Source organism: Cuculus canorus, chromosome 12 (assembly GCF_017976375.1).
Source record: "Cuculus canorus isolate bCucCan1 chromosome 12, bCucCan1.pri, whole genome shotgun sequence".
Lineage (NCBI taxonomy): Eukaryota > Metazoa > Chordata > Aves > Cuculiformes > Cuculidae > Cuculus > Cuculus canorus.
Genome location: NC_071412.1, coordinates 12,757,943 through 12,780,393, shown reverse-complemented (window position 1 = coordinate 12,780,393; position 22,451 = coordinate 12,757,943). Strand labels below are relative to the sequence as shown.

The following is a 22,451-nucleotide window of genomic DNA, read 5'->3' as shown; positions in this document are numbered from 1 at the left end:
TAAGGGCTGTTTCTGCCCATCTATGGCACTCACTTGGTTATGACTGAATCCTTCATGCTTTGCCTCATTCCTATCCTTTGACAGTAACGCCTGCACTAGAACTAGAGAAACTGTGTTCTTACACAGCCCCGCGTGCACTGAAAACAGAACAGGTCTAATGTAAGCTGTAGATACAGACATACAGCTGAAAAATAATGCTGCCTTTTTTATTTATGCTGATGTCCACAGAGACAATTTAGGCTGCTCATGAAGACTACAGAAAATCAAGGGAGAGCAATTTAGCTTTTTTATACTGAGTGATGAGGCCTGAAGAAGATGTCACAACACAGAAATGCTAGATATCAAAAGCTTCAAAACAAAGCAGGAAGAAAAGCTATTGGCTTCATTCAAGTCTAAAGAACTTGCTAAAAGAAGCAACGCTGGGTGTCATGACTGTCAGTTTGCTGTTCAATTTTCGGTAGGATTCAGCAATGCAGCAAGGCTTCTGAAATTTAGATATGTTACCTCATGCTCACAAGGTATGAAAAACTGAGTGCAAATGAGAAGCCAGGGATAAATCTTCCTATTTTTTAAAGTAAAATGAATTCTAACAATTATCAGCATCTCATTCTTCCTAAAAAATATAATATGTGCACCATTCTCAAACCATTACATCCTCTTGTCTTTGCAGTGGTATTCAGTGATGAGCAAACACTGAAAATTCTCATGCACATAATAGAAGCACAAACCATACTTTAGTACTCACTGCGATTTTATGATTCCGCATCATATTATCAAACTCTTCATTAATTTTTTTATATTTTTCTTCTGTATGTGGCGTGAGCACATATGAAGTGTCAGGGTCCGGGCTGTCGCACCCTCTGTGTTCCTTCTTGTTCAGAGCCTAAATAATGAAGTTAATAAAAAGGATCAACAAATAAAAAGTAGAGATAAAATAAAAGTACTTACAGGGCCTCGCTTGAAAATAAAATCACTATCTTCATTTAGTTTGCTGAATCTGTCCTCCGATAGTGGACTGTGCTCAAAGTAATCGTCAGCATCAGGGCTCTCACAACCATTAAGGCCTTTCTTTCTTAAGGTCTGAAATACAATTGGAAAATTCACATACAAATCATACTAACTCGCCAAGAAGTTTTGTATACTACTGAATCATTTAGAGCCACTGAAACTACACGAATTCAGACAAAACTCACTGTTCAACAGATAGGCTTAGTCTTTCAAAACAGTGGCATAGTACACAAACAGAAAAGGTTCATTCAGAGGTACAGACTCTCCCAGGTGCCACCTCATGGGAAACTTTAACCTACACCCACTTCATCTCTCCAGCGTTCCAGGCAAACCCATGTTTGGACCCTGGCTGATGGAGTAAAGTTGTCTGACATGAAAAGAACATTCAAGTCTAGAGCAAAGGAGTTAATGTCTTCACTGGTAACTAAAAGCCAGTTCACTGGATCTTTAATAAAATGATTTTAGCATCCTGATTTTAATATTCCCATTTTAAAAAGCATAAACTCCAGGAAATATAGTAGCTAAAATTTTCTGTCAAATTCAACAACTGCAGTACATTGATATATCTAACATTTGGGCTCAGTAGTTTATAACAGCAGGATTTTCCTGCACTTCTGTCATCCCACATAATAAACAGAAGTGCAAAAATGTATAAATTACATAATCCTTCTCTAAAAGAACTTAGCTTGCTAAAGATAAGTTTTTTTCAAATTCCTGTAGACTAATGATGCAACTGCTTTATGGGGCTGCTTCCTGTTCTCTGATGGAGAAGTCATAGCTACAACCCCTGGACAAAAAACCAAACTTGTTTACAACTCAGGCATTACAAATAAGCTTCCAAATGAAAGGATGTGAAACTGCAGGTCTCAGGACCACATTTTAAAAGATATTTGTATTCCTTGTTGTTTTTCTTCAATCTATTACACAATCTGAAATATTTCTTTGCAAGCTATCATTTATAATAAGATTAACAATAAGATTTATGATACTAGCTGTGGAAAGATCTCTTAAAGTTTCAGGAGGAAAGCAATATAAATTTTTAAACATATACACATCAGCAGTAGGACTATACAGCAACCGGGGCGTGTGTGTGTGTGCTCTCTCTTTGTGAGAAATAATCTATATTCTATGGGTTTTACATTACAAACCCTAAAGATCCGAAATCTGCAAGCCGACATTCTCAGCACCATAAAGAAATTGCATTTCTTTTCCAACAGAAGATATGTTTCCATAACACACTGCATTTACGATTAAAAAAATAAAACTGTTTTAGTTTAGACTATTGTATTCATCAGCATTTTTTTCTTAAAAGGCTATCTATTAACTTTTAGTACAATAAAAAGTACACAAGACTTTCTCGCTATTCATGTATATGCAAAATACTGCCTATTTCTACTTCAGTTTTAAAGCAGTACTTGAAAATTCAATTACGCCATCTGAAATTCTTTAATATCACAGGTCACCATAAGCAGTAATTCCTTCTCAAGTTTCTTGGCTTGCTCCGCATATCCCACACAGTATCTGGAACTCCCACAAAAATGTAATCACTAAATCAGCATATGGGGAAAACAGGTGTAGCTCCCTCCAGCACCTGTCGCAGCACCGATCCTGCTCCTCTGGCCAATCAGCTGGGCACGAATATGGACTTGGCCATACAAGGGCCGGCTGTTCAGCCTCTCAAGGTCGGAGCCTGTCATCCCTCTCCCAGCCCCTCCTAACAAGTCAGCCTGCCAGTCTTGTACACTTTGATATCAGTAGGGAAAATGTTAACACTGTATAATCAGGATTACACTTAACCCTTGCAGCCCACAGAATCCTGTAAATAGAATCCAAATGTCTTTACGTGGTCCTCAGGGCCAGCGTGCATCTGCAGTGCCTGAGACATAACTAGAAGCTGTATTGGATATTATAAAGAAAGATCTTGCAAGAAATACATGCCGCCTAGTTCACCACCTTTGTGAAAAACATCAAGAGTTTAAGCACTGCAGCACGGGATTTTCATTAGTGCTCCTTTCGATATTATAAAACAATTCAATGAAAGCTTTTAACACAATGCTGCCAATTCACCCTCCCGGATCTGTCTGAAAATTATACTTCAAGTTTTAATATAAAGGAAGAGATTTAGTTAAATATAAAAATGCATCCTTCCTCTTGGCGAGCAGTTATTTTTATTTTTGATAACAATAGGGTTAACTTAGCTTTGACTCATGAGGAAGGAAAATGCCTCAGTATCTCCCGTTTAAGATTCTGGAAACCTTCACTCCAGATGGGGTTCCTGTCATTGTGGAAGGATTTAAGCCACAGTTCACTGTTACAGATAATAAGTCTGGGTCTGATACGCAAAGCTCTGTCTCCTTATCACCAAAACACGAACTGCCACTTTGAGGACCTAACCATAAAAAGACTGCCAACTTTATCATTGCCCAGTAACATAGCAGTAAAGCATTTCTGCTCCGTAGCTCCGACCAAGAAGCGGAATGCTGTAATCTGTTCACACCGGCAGGCGAAGCCTATGCAAGACAGCCCAGCCTGAGCTTTCTCACAGATAATCAGCCCCTGCTCAAGGGAAAACAAGGAAGGCCATGACTACTGGAAACCCCTCTGGGGGAATGCAGGAAAGCCAAACTCCATAAACAAGGGCTGACTCCACCCACAGGATTCTCTACAGCTAAAATTTGTTATTTCTCTGATTAATGTAAATAACTCACCCTCCCTGAGCTGTTTCCAAGATATTATCATGGAGACTGATATTTTATTAACTCTGAAGATAAGAGGAGGCAAGAGCAAACAGCGAGACCAAGTACGACTCATGTAACATTAAGAAAGCTTTATTTCTCTGCTGTGATAAACAAGCCTGTTTGGAATAAAAATTAGTGGGTTTGCAGTTGAGGCTAATAAATCTAGAACGTAAGTTTTCTTAGTACAACAAGAGCGAAAAAGACCATTAAATATCATGTTTTGCTATTGGATTCTCACTGCAATTAACTTTCTTCTGTTAAGTCTTATTTTCCAGATCATCCACGGGAATGTGTAGCCTTTTGAGCTAATCTGTATTACTTTCCACTTCCTCTAGGAGTTGGCCAAAATTACAGTAAATTGTTCCAACATGTTTGCCAACACCCTGCATTGTGCCTTCAGTAACTGAGACTGTGCAGCTCTGGTATTAGACTGGATTAACTGATGAGAGAAAAAAATACTGGTTTGTGTCAGAAAATTAAACAAAGTAATTATGATGAACCAACCTAGTTATGAAACCTTTTTTTAAAAAGAATCAAGCAAACTCCAAGATATAGTTGTGTGACAGAAAGTCGCTACACAAATATTCCAGACAGCTGTTGTCATCTTGGTATTGCAGAATGACCCAGAAGTTTTAAACTGCATTTTGGTCCACTGTAAAAAATTGAAATATGCAAATATTACAACTATTAGTTTGATTTGGTTTAGTATGTTTTTTTGTTGTGTGTTTGGTTGGTTCTTTTGAATGGCAGAGCTTATGACAACACTGTATGGGAATGGCTGGACTAGCTACGAAAGGTTTGAATATTACACTCAAGGACACGGAATGAAAGCCCCAGTACTTTCCTGAATTTCCCCATACATATGCTAAGAAATTTTTACTTGCACTGTGTTTTGCTAATTAAAGTATCATGCCTTGGCAAGAAGCATCTAAGGAACAGATGAAGGACTTCATACAAAACAACAACAACAAAAATGATTAGCTTCTCCCTATAATTCAACATAAGTTTTACTGAAACTGATAATACTGATATCAAGGAGTACAAAAATACAGTAAAGTTAGTTATTGTACGATCCATGAGGAATCAAAGATGACATTCAGCCATCACAGTGCAATTATCTTAGCACAAGCTTCCAACAGAGAAACATGAAATGCAGGAGCTTCAAGCCTGCTGAGTCTCCACAGCGTGAAATCGAGTCACCATCTCCACGGCTTGTTCCAGCCCAGCTGCATGCAGCTCGTCTCACACAAACTTACACTGGTTCAATAAACTGGTCATCAGCAGTTCTGGAAACCAGCAACTCTGAACTAATAAACACAAATTACTGCTACCAGAGATGAAGTTCAGTGACAAACCTCAACCACCTCCTCCCCATGAAAGATCCTGGTTTTGATATCAGACTCTGAAAGGACATTGCTAATGGTTAAAAGAACACCATCAGCATGTTTTGTGCTCCAATTCAGCAAGTGTGGTTAAAAAGCCAAGACTTCTGACAGGAGTGATCTGGGCTCCTTACCAGCTCTGGCAAAACTGTAGAGAACTTGATTATGTTCATTGTCACCTCAGGAAATAATAATTTTCTGTTTTAAAGCACGCAAGTAGGATGACCTCATACAGTGGCAGAGCATTATGAAGTGCAAAAAAGCATCAGTTAATTCAAAACATTTTTAGTATTGGGTTTCTTGTAATGTTACACAAAAAGGAAATGGTTGTTCCTATCAATGCTACTACGTCTCATGTTAACAGCTCTATTTTCGCACTTGCTACTAGAGCTGGCCAAACAGGATTTTTATTGCCGTTTCATCCCAAATCATGAAGAAAAACATTTCCAAAATTTGATTAAGATTGAAATGGAATGTGGTTTACTTTGGAAAAGGCAAACTTTTCACTTAAAACCAGTAGCTAATTCTGATTCTGCTGTTGCAGTCACGAGCACAGAAAAGCTGTAAAGAAGTACAAAATAAATACTTCTTAAAAACCTGTAATTTTAAGAGGTGTGAGTATTCCTTAGGCCTAAAGTACCAAAAAGGCTCCATTAGTACTGTCAAATACTACTGCTGCTCCCATAGGCCTGTACACCATTAAATAGTTTCCTGGTGCTCTACAGAGCTGCCATGCAGTAGACGAGCAGGAGAGAACATTGCTACCACTTCCAAATTCCAAAGGTTCCTTACCCACAAATGGGGTCACCAAGCGCTCACATAGCTCTGTGCTGGAGGGATGGGACTAAGCATCTGAGATGGGAATAATGATAAGATCACTGAGGCCAAAGATTGTGACATTGCAACCTCAGATGAATAAAACAAAGTCAGTACTGTTAGCCTAGGCTGCAATAGTGCCTTCTCTATGAATGTCCCGAAACAAAGAAAGAACATTCCTAAGACAGAGATCCAAGGAAGGCTGAGCTATTCACCCATACTGTAGCCTTCAGGATCAGTCTTGCAATTCCCTCTCTGCAGATGATTAGAGATCCATGCTTTAAAGTTATTTCCCAGTGCTTTAAGGGAGCTGCTGAAAGCTCTGTGGGTGCTGGCTGACAGCTGACTGGCAGTAACAACTCATTGTCGCAGGAAGAACAGGATCCTAGAGACCACCATTAAGCCAACCATCGCCTAAGCCACTGATAATCACATCCTAGTTAAAAAGCCACACCTTTTCCCCAAGATATTCACAAAACGAAAGGCAAATACAGTAGTCGCAGCACCAGACTCCCACTCATTTCATTCTTACTATATGAAACATCAGTGAGAGAAAAAGGGCAGATTCCTTCAGTGCAGTTTAGCTCCTTTCCCACAGCAGAGAGACTTCAGTGGGCAAGAACTACATATGTCACTACAGACTTTACATACAGCAAAAAGCCATGCTGAGAGCATGACAAATGCTTTATTATTTGCTTCCTGTAACAAGATACTATTATCTAGAACCTGAGCCTAAAACAAGGGTGGATTTCTCTTCTTTTATAACACAACATATTTCACTTTCATCACCCTGAACAACACCACAATGCATCATCCTTTACATATAAGCATTTCTCGTATTATGTACGAAACACATTCAAGTATCTGAGGAGTACTCTTAGTCACTGAAAGCTATTTACTAGTTTTAAACTTCCTGCAGGTCAGTTTGGCTTCAGAAGTATCATCATTTCCATTTCTTTTCTCCTAAGTAACAACATGGTTCTGCAGATTCCAGGCTTGACCCTGCAGTGTTGACCCCATCTAAAATAGAAGCAGGAGCAAATCTGAAGCGCGCAAACACATTAAAAGTGAATAGCCAAAGAAAAAAAACCATATCATTCAACTCAGTAACAGTGTTTGGTTTGAAGTTCATCAACATTATTTCTGTAGGCTTTAATGGGTTTTTTTTTTCATAATTAGAGGTACCTGACTGTTCTATGTAATGTTTATGGATTTTTTTTTATTTTCCTTAGGCTCTATTAATATTCACTACTTCAGCCACTGAAGTGCCTGCAAATTTCATTATGAAGCTTTTCTCCTTCCCTTTGAGTTAGGAAGCCAGTGTAAGTTTAGCCCTAATACTACTCCTTTCAGTACCAGCAACACATTTTCAATTACATTCTGCTATGCTATCAGTTACAATTTCACGTTCTAATTATAGCTACAAATACATACATCCCAAACCAGCAGGATAAAGCAGAGTGGTGCCCAGCTTTCGAAACTTCAGTGAAATGCATAGGAGGTCAAATTAGATTATGACAGACATTTCCACAAGCTAAGCAACTTGGAGAGCTTAACTTCTTAAAGAACAAGGCCTCATCAGTCTTTCTGCAGGCTCACCAACTACACTAACATGTACTGAGTACATCTCAAAAATGGACATACTCTACTTTTAGCTTACTTAAATAACATTTTCCACACCTGTGCTCATTTAGTAACGGTATTTCAAAAGTAATTGATATTATGCAAAAAGAGCTAGGCATCAAAAACTCTTAGTACAGTGCTTCAACAAAGTTTGCTACAATGATTAAATTTCTTGGCCAAACATTATAATGTGTTTGAGGAAAAAAGGAAATTTTGGATTCACTACTTACTCCAGGGTTGTACAAATAAAAAATATAAGTCTGCCCAGCAATAGGCCATAAAATATAAGGAAAAGCACAGCTCTGCTATGTTCAGTTTTAGACAAAGGTATTCACCATCCAGAGATGTAAAATGCTCATGATTTTAAATTTTATCAGCGTCCCTGTTACCACTCCAAGAAAAGACTCAGTCTTTTTTTTCAAAAGCTGGAGCGCTTCCAATATCTGGCAAATTTTAACATGTATCCCTAGCTTGCCAAACCTGAAATCTAGCTGTCAAATTCCTCCAAGATATGATAAAGATGGCACTCAGGATTCAAACTCTCATTTATATAAAACAATGCACGAGAAAGGTTTTTAGAGGTGATATGGTATGAAACTTAAGCTTGAAGCATCTTTGCTGTGAAACATTTTTTTAAAAAGATAAACCACAAGCAATTACAAAATAACAACAATTTTATAGGCTATAAAATCCACTCTTCTTTTCACCCCCAGAACATTACACAATGCACTGGACCGGAAGATAAAGAAAGAGAAGTTCTTTACTTTTATTTGTGATTTTTGAGAAACACAGTCTCTGAATTGTCGACTTCATAATGCAGTTGCTGACCTACAAACAAGCTGGATTGCTTACTCCTAAATGAACTTCTTGAGACTTAAAGTGATTAGTAATCCATTAACACTGTCAATACTGTTTCCACGGTGAAAGCCAAGCCAAGCTCTCGAAGTCTGATATTTGATGCATTTGTCTTCATTTCACTTCCTACACAACCACTAAGCAGGTTCTCATTTTGCCAGTTTTACAGAGGTACCATCAAATAGATTTTTCCATTAAAGAGTACTAAATTGCCAATCTAAGTTGATCTTATTCAAACTTTTTATGAAAAACAAGAGACAAAGTAGATCTATGTTCATCTTCAGGAAGAAAAAACTACTCCTCAGCCTATACATCAGAGAATGCAGTGTGCAACGCTCAAAATTCATGGTAAAACCAAGCAAAACACCGTTCTACCTCTTCACAGACTTGCAAGAGTTAAAATACAAATCAGCAACAGCAGTAGCCAACTGAAGGCCTCCTTTGAGCAACAGTATATCGCAAATAAGCCATATGGAACATGAAAAGTTTCCAAGTGTAGCAAACCATCTGCATAATATCTTTCATAATCTTTTAGAAGTTCTTTAGTAAAAATATTATCTCCTACTCATGATTTGCCAAGAAAAATTTCCTAAACTCTGATTACAATTCAATGATATTTAAAAAATGGCTTTCTTTTGGTCTACCTGCCCGTGCAGTAACATCAAACTGCTATTTCAAACACTTCTTGTCCTGACTTTCTTTTCATAGCTTGAAAACTAGAAAGGATAACAGAAACTATTTCAAAGTATAGCTACTCCAGACAACTTAGTATTATCAGAAACGGAAATTACAACACAAATAGCAACTATTCCTGAAGACAATGTTTAGTGAATCCTAAGGTTTTGTACAGTTATTAAAATATCATTCACATGTAAGTTTATGGGTAGTGGCTATACTAACGTCTATCAGAACAAGCTTCAATTACCTTCAATATTGGTGTGGAACTGCCATATTTTATTGGTTTTTTTTCACTTAAGAAGGCATCCAACTGTATAGACAAAGAGCTAAAACTATGTGTGGGCACAGGTTTGAGGTGTGCACACACAAGCATTACCTCAGCTCGTAACATTACTGCAGAATATTTACCAAACCCCAAAATAAGCAAGTTTAATAAGACAACTAAAAGCAGGTACTTAGAAACGCCAGAGGCAAGTATGTACAGAAACAGAAAGCAGTGAGCCTCTCCAGAAATTAGGCAGGATACAAGCAGATACATCTTTATTTTTACTGAAGTAAAATAATTAGAATGTAGGATTTCAAGACACAAAGCTGTAAAAAGTATGTCACAACTCATGTTTTGAATGCTGAACTTCTCAGTTATGTGTCAAAGCAATATACCTAATATGTTTTTCCTTGCATAACCTTCACTTAGAGTGAATTATTCAAAAGCCAAAGCACCTCTTTGAAGATTGTCCTTACCTAACCTGAAAAGGGGGTGGGAAATCAAAGATGGGACCTAGAGAGGCAGGGAATAGAGACCGTAAAGGAATCAGGACAGCAAAACACAAGTAAACTGTATCATGTATAATTCATGTCAATATTGGCTAAAGACTGGCTCTGGCATGCTTGATTTATATATATATTTTTTTTAACAAGTTACTATGCTCAGCAAGAACGGAATTGTAAGTCAATGCAAAGAAGAACAGGGCTTTAAACAACATTGGTTTGTTACAAATCAGAAGAGCTTTCAGTGAGGCAATTTGTAAGAGCTTCGATTCAAATAATTTTCACAATATTCCAAATTACCTTGGGAGGTTTTAATTAAAAATGTTATTCACCTCCTATTAAAAGTAACTAATAAATAGTTCCAGTAAAACAATTTAAATGTTAATATTTGCATTACTGCTAATTTAGCTAACATTCCATACTCTATACTAGAAATTACAGACATGTAAGCTCCCACATGAAATACTGTATCACTGATGTGACATTGACAAGATGCAATAACTATCACTGGTAAGTCAAAGTTAACACATCCAGAGCTCAATGAGACACAAAATTTTTATATTGTCCAAACTGAGATGTTAACAACTCATGTTATAGAAACTGAGGGAAGAACTTTTAGACAGTGCTACTTTCTGTTCAGATAGAGATTACACTTCAGGGTTGAGGCAACAGGCTTACACCACCAGCAGCAGTACAGAACACCAAATAGTTGTTCCATAGTCACATCTGTCACATTCAGAACTGTTCTAAGAACCAGAGCACATCTCTGGAAGTTTTACCGATTATGAGTAGCTTGTAGCTACGTATGCAGGTAGTGATGAGAACTGAATCACGTCATGCTTTAAACTGTTTCAAAGAAAACAATTATCCGCACTCGTAACAATTGCTACCTACTCCAGCTCTGGATAGTAACTTGCACCTTCCAGACTATGACATTAACAATTCGTCTACTATACCTATTAAGCTATCACTATTTATTCTTCTCATGGTTTCATGTCAAAATCCAGGAAAAAAGGTAACAGCATTTGATGGAGGCAGGAAGGAGAAGAAGGGAGAAAATTTAATGTATGAGTTATGTTTTCTCATCAGATACCTGTAAGAAGATGGCAGAAAAGGAAGAGAGGAAGAAGTTCTCTGGTCCATGAACAGATTTTAAAATATTGGTCAACCATCTAGCTCAGCAGACAATTAACCATTTCATTAAGACAACCAGGTTAAAACACTGATAGCTTGTAATGAGGACAGGACAGATTTAGGTATCTTCTTTTTACTAATATTTGGACCTATGATATCATCCATTTCCCTTTAAAGAGAGGGAAACGTAAGTGGGAAAAGAAATTCTCAAAGAGAAAAACACACAAACTCTTGGTGTGTCTCCTTGCTGAAATACAGATATATCTTGGTTCTTAAAATACAGCCACATCACCTACCAGCACGGTTCATACAAAGATACCATACAAAGATCCTCTAGTAATCGCTGCATAGATTTAAGATTCTAGCAGCACAGCTTCCTGAAGAGCCATTTGATACAATCGGAGATTCTACTGATGTACAGCCAAGGAAGCTGTTACTCATCAATTAAGTGATTAGCTTTTTCTGTTCTTTAATTAACAAAAATAAGGAGGAGAATATCACAGCTAATTTCTCACCAGTCTAACAGTCATAAGACCATTGTAGGAGAGAACTGGCACTACATGAAGTTATTAGTGGTAATAACAAAGCTAAGCACGATCACTGTTAACAAAAGACTAAGACTAGCAAAAGATGCATTGTAGACAAACTTCTGATACTTCTTTATGCTTTAATTGGTGTCTAAAGCTGTAATTCATCCAAATTCAGAAAACCAGTACAGTATGCAATTCTAAAACACCATCATCTTTTTAAAAGGTAGAAGAAATCTAGTGTTCTTAAGGCTAGAACACTAAATTTAATCACTGGCTTATACATGAGGAGAGTTTATCTTTACATTATTTTAAGCCAAAGCTGTTAACAAAAAAAGAGAGTCTATCCTACTTCTGGCAATTCTTTACATATCGGAGGAATGCAAAATAACTAACTAGGAACAAAATCTGGCATTGTCAGTTTTCTTAAAGTCACCAAAAATCTGTAATCTAAAAAATAAAGGGGGGGGGGGGGGGGGAGGGAGGGGCGAGAAGGGGAGTAGGAGGAGGGGGAAGCATGTCAACATTAGTCACCAGTGTGCCCAGAGCAATGTCAGCATAGCCAAAGCAGTACAGGAATTTTTTTAAAGTAGAACAATACCACCAAATGCAAGACAAAGAAATTAATGACAACAGTAAGCAGCTCAAACAAAAGAACTTTGAGGATTAACTGTCAAATTTAACCTCCCAAATTAAGGAAAAGAACCCAAAGAGGTAGAGACAGGTTACCATAATCAGTGGTAACTGTGCTGCTCCCCACAAAATACACAGGTGTCTCTGTCACTGTATTCAAAACAAATATTTACTACCTTGAACACATTTGAAACTTTTCAAGGAAGTTGTTTCATCCTGAACCCTGAGTGCAAAATAAACCCCCAAACCATAGGCTGTCTACAAGCCAGGTTTACAGTAAATATTTCTATTAGGAAAAAACAGATTTCAGCTACTATGCATATATATACACACACACATATTTTTAAATATTTAAGTTTTTGATTAATCATATTCCAGACCACTTCAGTTTTTATGCATTTTCTCTCATTTTAAGGTAAGCTGAAAGTAACATTTTGGTTCTTAACCTTACATAAATCCTACTCAATCAGCTCCTTCAAATGTCTCAAAGGCATTTGTTGCCGTCTCAAATTATTTGAGATGTTATATGCAGTATAATTACATTTACATAATCATTTAGCAAATCAAGTCCAATAAAGCCTACATTTTCTCAGCATCACGAGCAAATTACAAAGTCATTTCCTTACTTCACTGACACCATGATTAGGCTTCTTCCTTCTTTTAAGCATACACAGTGTGGTCCCCACCATCTGGAGACCAAAGCAAGTGGTCCAAGCAACAACATTAATATTATTCAGATACTTATATATATTCTTCCATCAGCTCAAAGGTTTTTGCTTTTTCCTTTCTTTCCCCTTCTCCCCCCTAAGCCTAGCCCACTCCTGGGAATTCTCCATCCAATATGAAGAGATGCAAAACGCCATTAACTAATCAGCATTGCTAGCCTTCCTAATACTCCTGGTGTGTGTCAAACCATCAGTCTACGCTATTGCCTCTCAGCACTATCTCAGTTCTATAAAGCTGTGTTGAAACTACATGTAAATTTGGAGATTTTTGTCACCTATATTATGCATCGGTTTCCATTTTCAACTGAAGCTGGTTGTGGAGCATTCTCTTCCTTTTGAAAAAATGTTTAATAACTTACCATGTAACTTCTCTAATAAAGCATTTCAAAGAAATATGTTTTTCAAGAACGTGATTTAATTTCCACCATCTTACTTTTCAGCTTTATATAGCAGCACGTGGAAGCCTGAATTGCTTGCCAAATGTGTACCTAGATTCAATACACCAGGTATCCACCAAGGAAGGAAACAGGATCAATTAAATGAACATCTTTCTCAGCAAATTTTCTATGTGTACATCCACGTGTACTGGCATACAATTCTCAGATCTTCAATTCCACATGAAGTTCACCTCAATTTAAAAAGAAGCAGCTATGAAGCAATTCAAGTGCTACAAAAATGCCCTAAGATCCCATGGTTAAACTACTACACTGGATGACACACCAGTAACAGTTCAAAACACATATTGGTAATCCATAGCCTGGAAAAGCAGCAATGCTGGGGAAGCGGAGAAATCTGGATTAAAAAACAAAAGCAAAAAGCTTTTGGTTTATAAACATAGTGTTTCAACACCAACTTTTCTGTTTATGCTCCCCACGCTGTTACGCTTGTCTCTTGGCATATGCTCCATATGGCTGTGGAGATGCATCTGCTTCTTTGTGCTGCAGGCTCTGCATGTGCAGATGAGCTCTCCGTGCTTACTGAAAGGCACGATCTGACAATCACATCTCTGATACTATAAACGTCTATGACTAAAGAATACGTATTGCTCCTACAGCACCTCTTCATTAATTTTTTTTGTAAAAAGGTGTAGAAATAGAGTGCCTGATTGGTACTTTAATGCAAGATGATGCACTGAATACAGATTCTTTAAGATTAAACTGGCTTACAGTACTATAAGTAGCAACAGGCACACTTAACTGCTTTCTGTCTTATTTCCATCAAAACTATGACATGGCCACTATCACACCAAGCCATCACAACTGTTACTTCCTATTAGAGGCACTTTCTCCATGTTAGGACATTTAAAACAAACATCCCAATCACCTGCTCCAACTTAAACCAAGAAATAATTATGATTATTCCAATGCAGCATCCTTTTTAAAAGGATGAGTATGTTCACAGTAATTACATGATAGAGTTCAGGATAGGGGTTTTTTCAATACCACTTTGTTACAATTTTTATTACAGATCATTGCATATTTCAAGGACAACTGTCAAAATCTGGGGTACAGGCCTTACACAACATGTCATTCTATACTGAAAACAGCACTAAGCTACACAGCACGAAGACGCTCATTAAACTGACACCTCTCCAAAATTCTCTTGGGCACAGATGCCAACCAGCAAAGTAGGTCATATTTTAGACAGGCTCCTAAATATCACATCACCTCAGTTTGAGGAGATGATATGACGGAAGGAGCACAACCCATCCACCCACAGCCAAGTGCAGGTTAAATAAACACCGTTTGCTCTATCAGTCAAGGAACACCAAAGCATGGAAAAGACATAAAAAGTCAAGCTAAACTTGGAAAGAGGAGCCTGTCTTCAAACTTAGACTCCCAGAAAACGCAAGGCTGCAAGAGAGGGAACAACAGAATGATTGCTGCTTTCAGAGGCCTTCTCGAGGGGCAGAAGGACCCAGAGTGAAAATGTTGCCTTGTAGAGAATCTGCAATACATCCTCTATGCAAAAGATGACTGAGTATGACTGCCTGTTCATTTCTTTCCTTTCATTTGGATCAAGAAAGGATGAATGTTCAAGGTCTCAAACTGTCTTATATACATTAAAACATTCTGTGGACTATACGGATACAGAATCCAGATAAACCTGAAATTCTTCCCATTTTATTCTGCAGAACTACTCTACTACTTTCTTCAGGAAAAATAACTACTTGCCAAGAATAATGTGCTACAGAAGAAAAGCCTATGAATATTAAAGCATCAAAAGCTGTAACACCTACAGCAAGGCCTTCAATTCATAGACAGTACTTCAGCGTTAACAATGTTAAACTGTGCTATTACAGCTTTGTAACACTAAAAACACGATCCTAATATTTCAAGAATTAAAAAGCACGTACTGGATGAAAACTTCCCTTTTTTCATGATCCATACATATGGTCCGTCTAACCAGTGCAAGACCACAAGCTTTCACTGAAATAACTACGAAAAAAGCCGAATGAAACCTTATTGTATGACAAAACTTCTCATCTGATGTGAAAAGGAACATCTTCTTCAAGACCAAGAATTTTTTTAATACTACTTTATATTTCGGAAATTTTACGAAAAGGTTATTTTGGAATCACAACAGAAGATACAACTTTGCCTTTTGTGAGGCTGAAACGAAACAGTACACTGGCCACCTTTTGAGTAAATGACTTTTACTAAAAAAGTCAGGACACGAGCAACTTAAGCGAAGTTTCACTGTCCTAACCAACAACAGCTGTGTTCACCTTCCTTATTTCATACGGGTGCAGAAATTATTTTAAAAGAACGCTAGACCAATTGTGCCTGCTCCTCATAAGTAAGGAAGTCTTCTTCCCAGACCTGCGTGGAGTACGGCTGAAAACCCATACTCCTTACACTCAGATCAGTTACCAAGTACCTACCAAAGAAAAAAAAAAAACCATGACAATAAAACCCATCGCAGGAAATAGGTTAAGAAGTCAACAATTTATTGATAAGTAGAATGTTCAGCAATTGAACGGGAAAATGGGAGAAGGGGGCAAAAAAAACTGTTACAGAAATTAATACAAAAAATGGGACCAAGAAAAACACAAAGGGTCAAAAAATTAAAAAATAAGTATAGGACAGCAGCAGAGCATTCACATCTACAATAATGTGTACAGTGAAAGATATAAGGGTATGTATCAAAATAATTCTAGCATCCATTTAAGATGCCAGCACTCTCCCTCCTACTATGTTTTCACACAAACGTTCCAGCAGCAACAGAAGACAGCAAGCTCTGGGCATACAAACGCAATTCCTATGCCAAAAGTGAACAGGAGGCAACTATAAGAGGACCATGTCTCATCAATTTCACTTAATCATTTACAACATTGCTATCTATCCAGGATTGAAAATAAGTAACAGAAGATTTGTTTCCTCCTTTATACAGTTTCTGAGCTGTGTAGAATTAGCTTCTTTCTAGCATAGCAAATAAACCCTCCTGTCATGCATAACAAGAACACAATGGGTCACAACAAGTTTCACGGTGAGCCTACGTCACAATAAATGCCACCTGTCATATTCAAGAGGGCAAACAAGTTACTAAACTGTTAACTAAGACATATACATCAGCCATAACTCCTTAAAATGGAATTACTTATTCTAAATTGTATTAGTATATTTGATAAATTTTTTGGGTGTGCATGTAATTTTTATTTGTTAAAAATGTATTTCTACATCGGCACAATTAGGAGAAGCCATTTTACACTGTTCTTTCAGAATATTTCCAAAATGCAGCTGCTGTAACTTTACCTTTACCATGCCACAAGCATCTGTCAATAGCAAAATTACATCAAGTACTGAGCTTTTGGCAACTTGCTACTGCTTAAATACTGGAGTCATAGTCTTCCCCCACCTCACCTCTTCTCCCATGTTCCTCCCTGCCTGTGCTGTATCTGTCACTGCATCTGCTCCAAAGCACATCATATCCTCCACTGAACCAATTCTGCTCTGTTGTAAAGCAAAAACGTAGATAATTTTCCACTGAAAAGGAGTGTTGTTTATAAATTAAAAACATTATTTACTTCAGGTGGGAAGCAAATCATCTGAACCGAACCATGAATGAGATCACTTAACTGTCTGAAGAGCAGTAGCTAATAAACTACAAAGTTACCACACAGAGCAAATCTGAAATGCAATCAGTTGCAAAAAAAATGAAACTGCAGAGTATCTCTGAAGTACTGTATGCATGACCTTTTTTCCCCCAACAGAGAGAAAACACCACTCTACCTTGTAAATATTTCATCTAACTGATTTAACTTTCCCATCCAGAACACATCCATAAACTTAATAAACCTATTTTCCCTGCAAGAAGGTAAACACTCCCACCTCTCTGTCTAAATAACTTTTTTCTAAGAAAGAAAAAAACCAAAAACATTTCAAGCAGACTAAAAAAGCACACAGAGCTGATGTGAAGAGACTGGGAGATTCATAAATTATACTACATCTGAAAAATGCGCATGAAGTGCCACATCCCAAACCAGTATACTACAGTAAAGCTACCAAGGAAAATCAGAAAGCGTTCGCAGAGAAGTCCTTGCACATTCCCCTAGAACAGGAACATGTATACACTTCGGTACCTACTGCACTTTTTTGTGTAGTTGCCAGGAGTCAAATGTTTGACACTGCTTAAAAAGAACACCAACAAAAACCACAAAGAAACTACAGGCACCTTGCATAGAAGTCATTTTGGAAGAGGTTCTTCGTCCTCATAATGTGAACAAGTACTACTAAAAGTCATAACAAAAAGAGACTTTAGAGGCAGAACAAAAAAAATCAGCCCGACTTGCTTGCATCCCTCTCTCAAATTCACATCTGTCACAATCAAAAGCTCATCTTGAAAGAACTAGGTTTTCCCTTCCTCTACACTGGCTATCCCTTATTTAAACTAATCCAGTAACTTAGTAATACTTCTTCAATTCTTCAAAGCTTGCGTTATCCCTCTCATTAGTACTCAACACTGAAGACAAGTTGGGGAGGTTTTCTTTCTGATCACAAAAGGCAGTTCACAAATTAGCACAGAATCTTCTCAGGAAAAAAAAAAAATGAGGCGTTTGTCTATTTCTCAGTTTTGTCAATCTGATTTTCACTTGAAAACTTACTTCCAAGATCAGCTTGTATCCTCCCTGTATTCTGCAATCCCCTTGGCAATAGACTCTGCAGCTATACAAAGCTGATCACTATTCCTCAAAAGCAAGACATTTGTTCAGAAGACAACTTCAGAATTTAAATGAAACACTTAAGTCAGCCACCTGTTTCAGTCTATTTACAGGACTACTGGAGACATGACTCTTATCTGAAATGCAGTTAAGTACATAAAGGCTCCAACTGCCAAGAAAATCCTTGATTTCTACTGTACCTAATTTAGAAATCATGTACAGGAAAGAGTTTGTATTTAAAGCACAAGCATAATAAAAGTAGATGAAACCGAGACCTTCGGGTACATACATTCACGTTATTCTATTTGTGCAGAAACTACACTTGTTACACTGCTATGTTTTAACTGACATATAGAATAACTGGACAACAAACTTAAGTCCATTTGTTCCATACATTCACATCTTTTTTGGCTGAACCAGGGGTAGCACAGGCTGTGGCTGATTTCACAACATTTGACTGGCAAAAGTGGCCACTACCTCAGAAGAGAAGAAGGGCCAACCATAACTGCCTGTTACGCTTAGGGCACTCCTTATACCTTATTCTCCACATAATCGATTTTTTCATTACAACCTTGAAGACATCTTCCTCTCCCTCCCCCAGAAAAACAACCATATTTCACACCTCTATTTCCATTGCCAAATGTGGTTGAAATCAAACACGTTTCCCAGAAACTGGCAGGGGGTGGAGGGCAGATGGGAAAACAACATGGCTGTAAAGACGACTTATTGCCTTAGAGAAACCAGACTAAAAGCAGTAGTTTACACTTTATGACAAGATTTTCAAGTTGCTAAATACATTTGGTTAAAAAATTCTATATTGCTCTATATTTAAAGTACTAAGGAGATAAGAAAACTGATGTTTCTTTTCAAAGTGTTACCTCAACGATATCTGAGTTGGTTCTGCTTTCGTGGGGCTCGTTGTATTCTGTGTATTTAAGTAGAACTTTGTCCATATCAGTGCTGGCATACTGAAAGAGTTTGTTAGAGCTGTTAAAAATGATGAGTGCGATTTCACAGTCACAAAGTACACTCAACTCATATGCCTTCTTCATTAATCCAAACTTCCTCTTTGTAAAGGTGACCTAGAAAAAAAAAATAATGATTTTTTTAAACACATGATAAGGGTTTAGAGGACTATAACCAAGCATTCAAGGAATATACCAACTGAGCCTACACTATTTATTCCTACTAACAAGTGACATAACTGAACACATGCACAAGCTTAATAGAACTGCCTGTTAAATTTGGTGTCACTTCTAGAGCCACTGCTCTATATTAGCCTAAGCTAAACAACTGCATGCCCCAACCCTTCCACTAGTACCAAGGAGAGGGCATGTAAATACCAAGGAGAGCTAAAGTTTGCAGGATTCTCTAACTGTATTTCCTTCTGTTTAACCAACAGACTTTCCAGGTACCACAATATTTTCTTCTGTGATAATTAGTTATTCAGTAACTAGCTTACAAGTTACTCACAACCTTAATTCTAATGAAACCAAAGCAAACAGCAATATCAATAGAAGCAACAGTGTTACTAATATGATTTCTAATTATCCAAAGCTAAGAAATATACTTATTTTCTCGCTATTAATCCATCTAATCAGATTCACTTATACTTTTAAGCTGTTTTCTGCCACCTGGGAACATCTTATTCTGTCCAATGAGAACTGCTGTGGGGAAATAAATCCACTTTGGGAGTATTTGCCCATCAGGGCAGTGGGAAAGACACTTAAGTTACAAAAATCACCATCAAGTAAGAAAAAAGTTTTAAAAATGTATTAATTTCAAAATATTTCAGTTAGCCAGGGATGCAAGAGTATCAATGTATTCCATATCAAGTCAAACCAATTATAGGTCCAATGCTAAGGCCAACTTTTCATAAAAGACAATATCTTTACTAAACGTCCTCTTCAGTGTCTCAAAGAGGCACTTAAGCTGCTACTATGAAGTCAATCTTCTGAGACCTTTTAAATAAAGGTGCTAATTTTGGATTTAGCTTTTCAATTCGGACTTTGTCGTTCAACAGAACATTTCTGTCTATGGCCACATTCGTGTAACAATTCAAAGTATATGTGTCTGACAGCTGAGTGCCTATATGACCTATTTGCTCAACAGACAGCAGTGACAATACTTTTGCAAGATAACAATGAACTGGGTTTCCATAGTTTAACATGTTAATTAACTAGATGTACAACAAGTTTTTGTAATACAGATAGGAAAATACCACGTAGGCACACCTGTAGGCATTTTTTCCAGAGACAAGTAACTCATGCATATTTCTTTTTAAATATTATCCATAATACAAATTCTTCCCACCACATAAATAGACTCAGAGGGTTGCAGACAGATATACTAACAACATTATATATATAGCACGCTGACAATAACTGTCTTATTAAAACAGTACTTGAATACTTTGCTTTTCAACTACAAATGTTTGCAAAGGAGCTATGGACTTGATATTCCTCTCCTGCTATACAACAGTTCCCATGTCCATCAAAAAAAAACCCTAAAAAACAGCCCCACAATGCACAGTGTTTTTCCACATGCTCCCTCCAAAATGCACTGTGCCCATAGTGTTTGGAATGTTGGATTTTTAGCACTTATCAATAGCAGGAACAGAGGTAATAAACAGAAGACATAGCAAGATGAGAATATGGAACATGGGGCATATTATAATAACCACAGTTCAACTTAAGCTCCTGTGCAGTTTTTCTAACTAAGAAACTTCTCAGGGTTTAAAGACCACTAACCACAGAGCCTTTCGCGAGGCTTGAATAATCCCTCCTCAGATGAAAACCCAGTACTTACCATAACTTCTTTTTTTTCAACACTTTTAAAGTGTGTTTGGTGAGAAGCTCCATTAAGATACAGGACTATCTCTGAAACAATTTTATGTAAGAGTGCTGCAACACAAAGATTCAGCTGGAGTAAGACGACCTTTTCATCTAGTTAGTCTTTAACAATTATAATACATTAGTGAGACAAGATGTCAAAAAAATCTGACCGACTTTATCTTGAAGCATCCTCAGTCAGTATCTTTTTCTCAGTTATCAATTAACCAGCTGACCGAGTACCAGTGCAGGTTTTACTGAGCTGCAGTTTTCCCAAAGCAGGTGGAAATTTTACTGTACTCATAAAATACATAGCCAGCTTGTAAAAACAGATCTTAAGTCTCCTCTGTCACTTTAAACCTGCCTTCTTTCAGAACATTCTAGATTTATTGATCCTATCTTGGATGGGACATTAACAGTTACTTTGTCTGGACTCCTCTGGTGATTTGGGGAAACTTTTTTTTTTAAATAGTTGTTCTTCTGCTGCTACTTCAGTTACAAGACACTTAAGAGACTATTACCCGAGTATGAGCAGGTATATACACATACCGCTGTTTAGTTTTTGTCAGTCAAAAGGCTCTTAAGTGAAACGCATGTGTGCTATATTACTTTGCAAAGTCATTGAACAAAAAGACTGAAGGCTTACTTCCACTGAGGACCCTGTGATCCTGGACAAAGGGTCCTAAACCTCTCTACTGAGATCTTATCTTTCTCACCTCTTCCACTTAGGACCTGTATGATCCTGAATAAAGGGTCCTAACTTCTCTACGGAGATCTTATCTTTCTCGCCTCAGGTAAGGTTACTTTACTAGTGAGACTCTCAGCCAGCATCAGTTTCTCACTTGGTGTTTGGATAGTGTGTGGCACCAACTCCACTGCCACCAGAATCCCAGCCTTACTTTAATGCATATAGATTATTATAAACTCTATTTTCATTCAAGCACTCAGAAAGGAGAATATCAGTTCTGCAGATTTTTTTTCCTTGCCATTTAGGACCACACTAAAAACAAAACCACATATCTTTATTGCAGGCCAATGGCTCCCTCAGCACTATTCTAATATTACTTTGCAAAAAATGGGTGAAAGGAAGAAAGCAAAGGCATCAAGATTGAGCTTCTTTGATATCTAATTTACTGTATGTTATTCTACTCATCTTAATGAAGATAAATGTCCTACAGCTCATTTAAGCAGATAAGACTACTTAATTAATAATACAATGAGCTGTCTCACGACAATTGCAGTCCCCCAGAGCAACAGTCTATATACTCTGTTTTGAGCTCACATACAATCCCATCAGAAATAAGATGCTTCTGATAGAACAATAGCTTTTCTTCCCACATAAGTTATATAAACTTCCTCCGCAGGCAAAGTTCTATCCCATTCTATTCAGATTTTCAAACAAAAAACTAATCATCATACTAAACATCTAAACAGGACATCACATAAGCATGTTTGTAAGTGACCTACTAACCAGCTATGTATGCTACAGAAAAACTGATAGGACACAAATGAACTACACTCTCCATTGAGAAAAGCAAACCCTAAATGCTCTCCTTTATCTGGGTCAACAAA

General features: G+C 37.4%; 1 protein-coding gene across 8 annotated transcripts in view; it reads right to left on the bottom strand.

Moving 5' to 3' along the window:
• MEF2A (myocyte enhancer factor 2A) overlaps positions 1–22,451 on the bottom strand; it is an 82,226-nt gene that overhangs the window by 23,084 nt on the left and 36,691 nt on the right. For 5 of the 8 annotated variants that reach the window (XM_054077510.1, XM_054077509.1, XM_054077507.1 and 2 more), the window contains exons 3-4: positions 18,927–19,130; positions 746–883 (exon numbers count right to left, since the gene is read on the bottom strand). In XM_054077510.1, the coding sequence (XP_053933485.1) occupies positions 746–883; positions 18,927–19,130 (342 nt within the window). Of the gene's footprint in view, positions 1–745; positions 884–948; positions 1,081–18,926; positions 19,131–22,451 lie in introns of all 8 variants that reach the window. The other 3 variants (XM_054077511.1, XM_054077514.1, XM_054077515.1) reach the window with 2 other exon arrangements.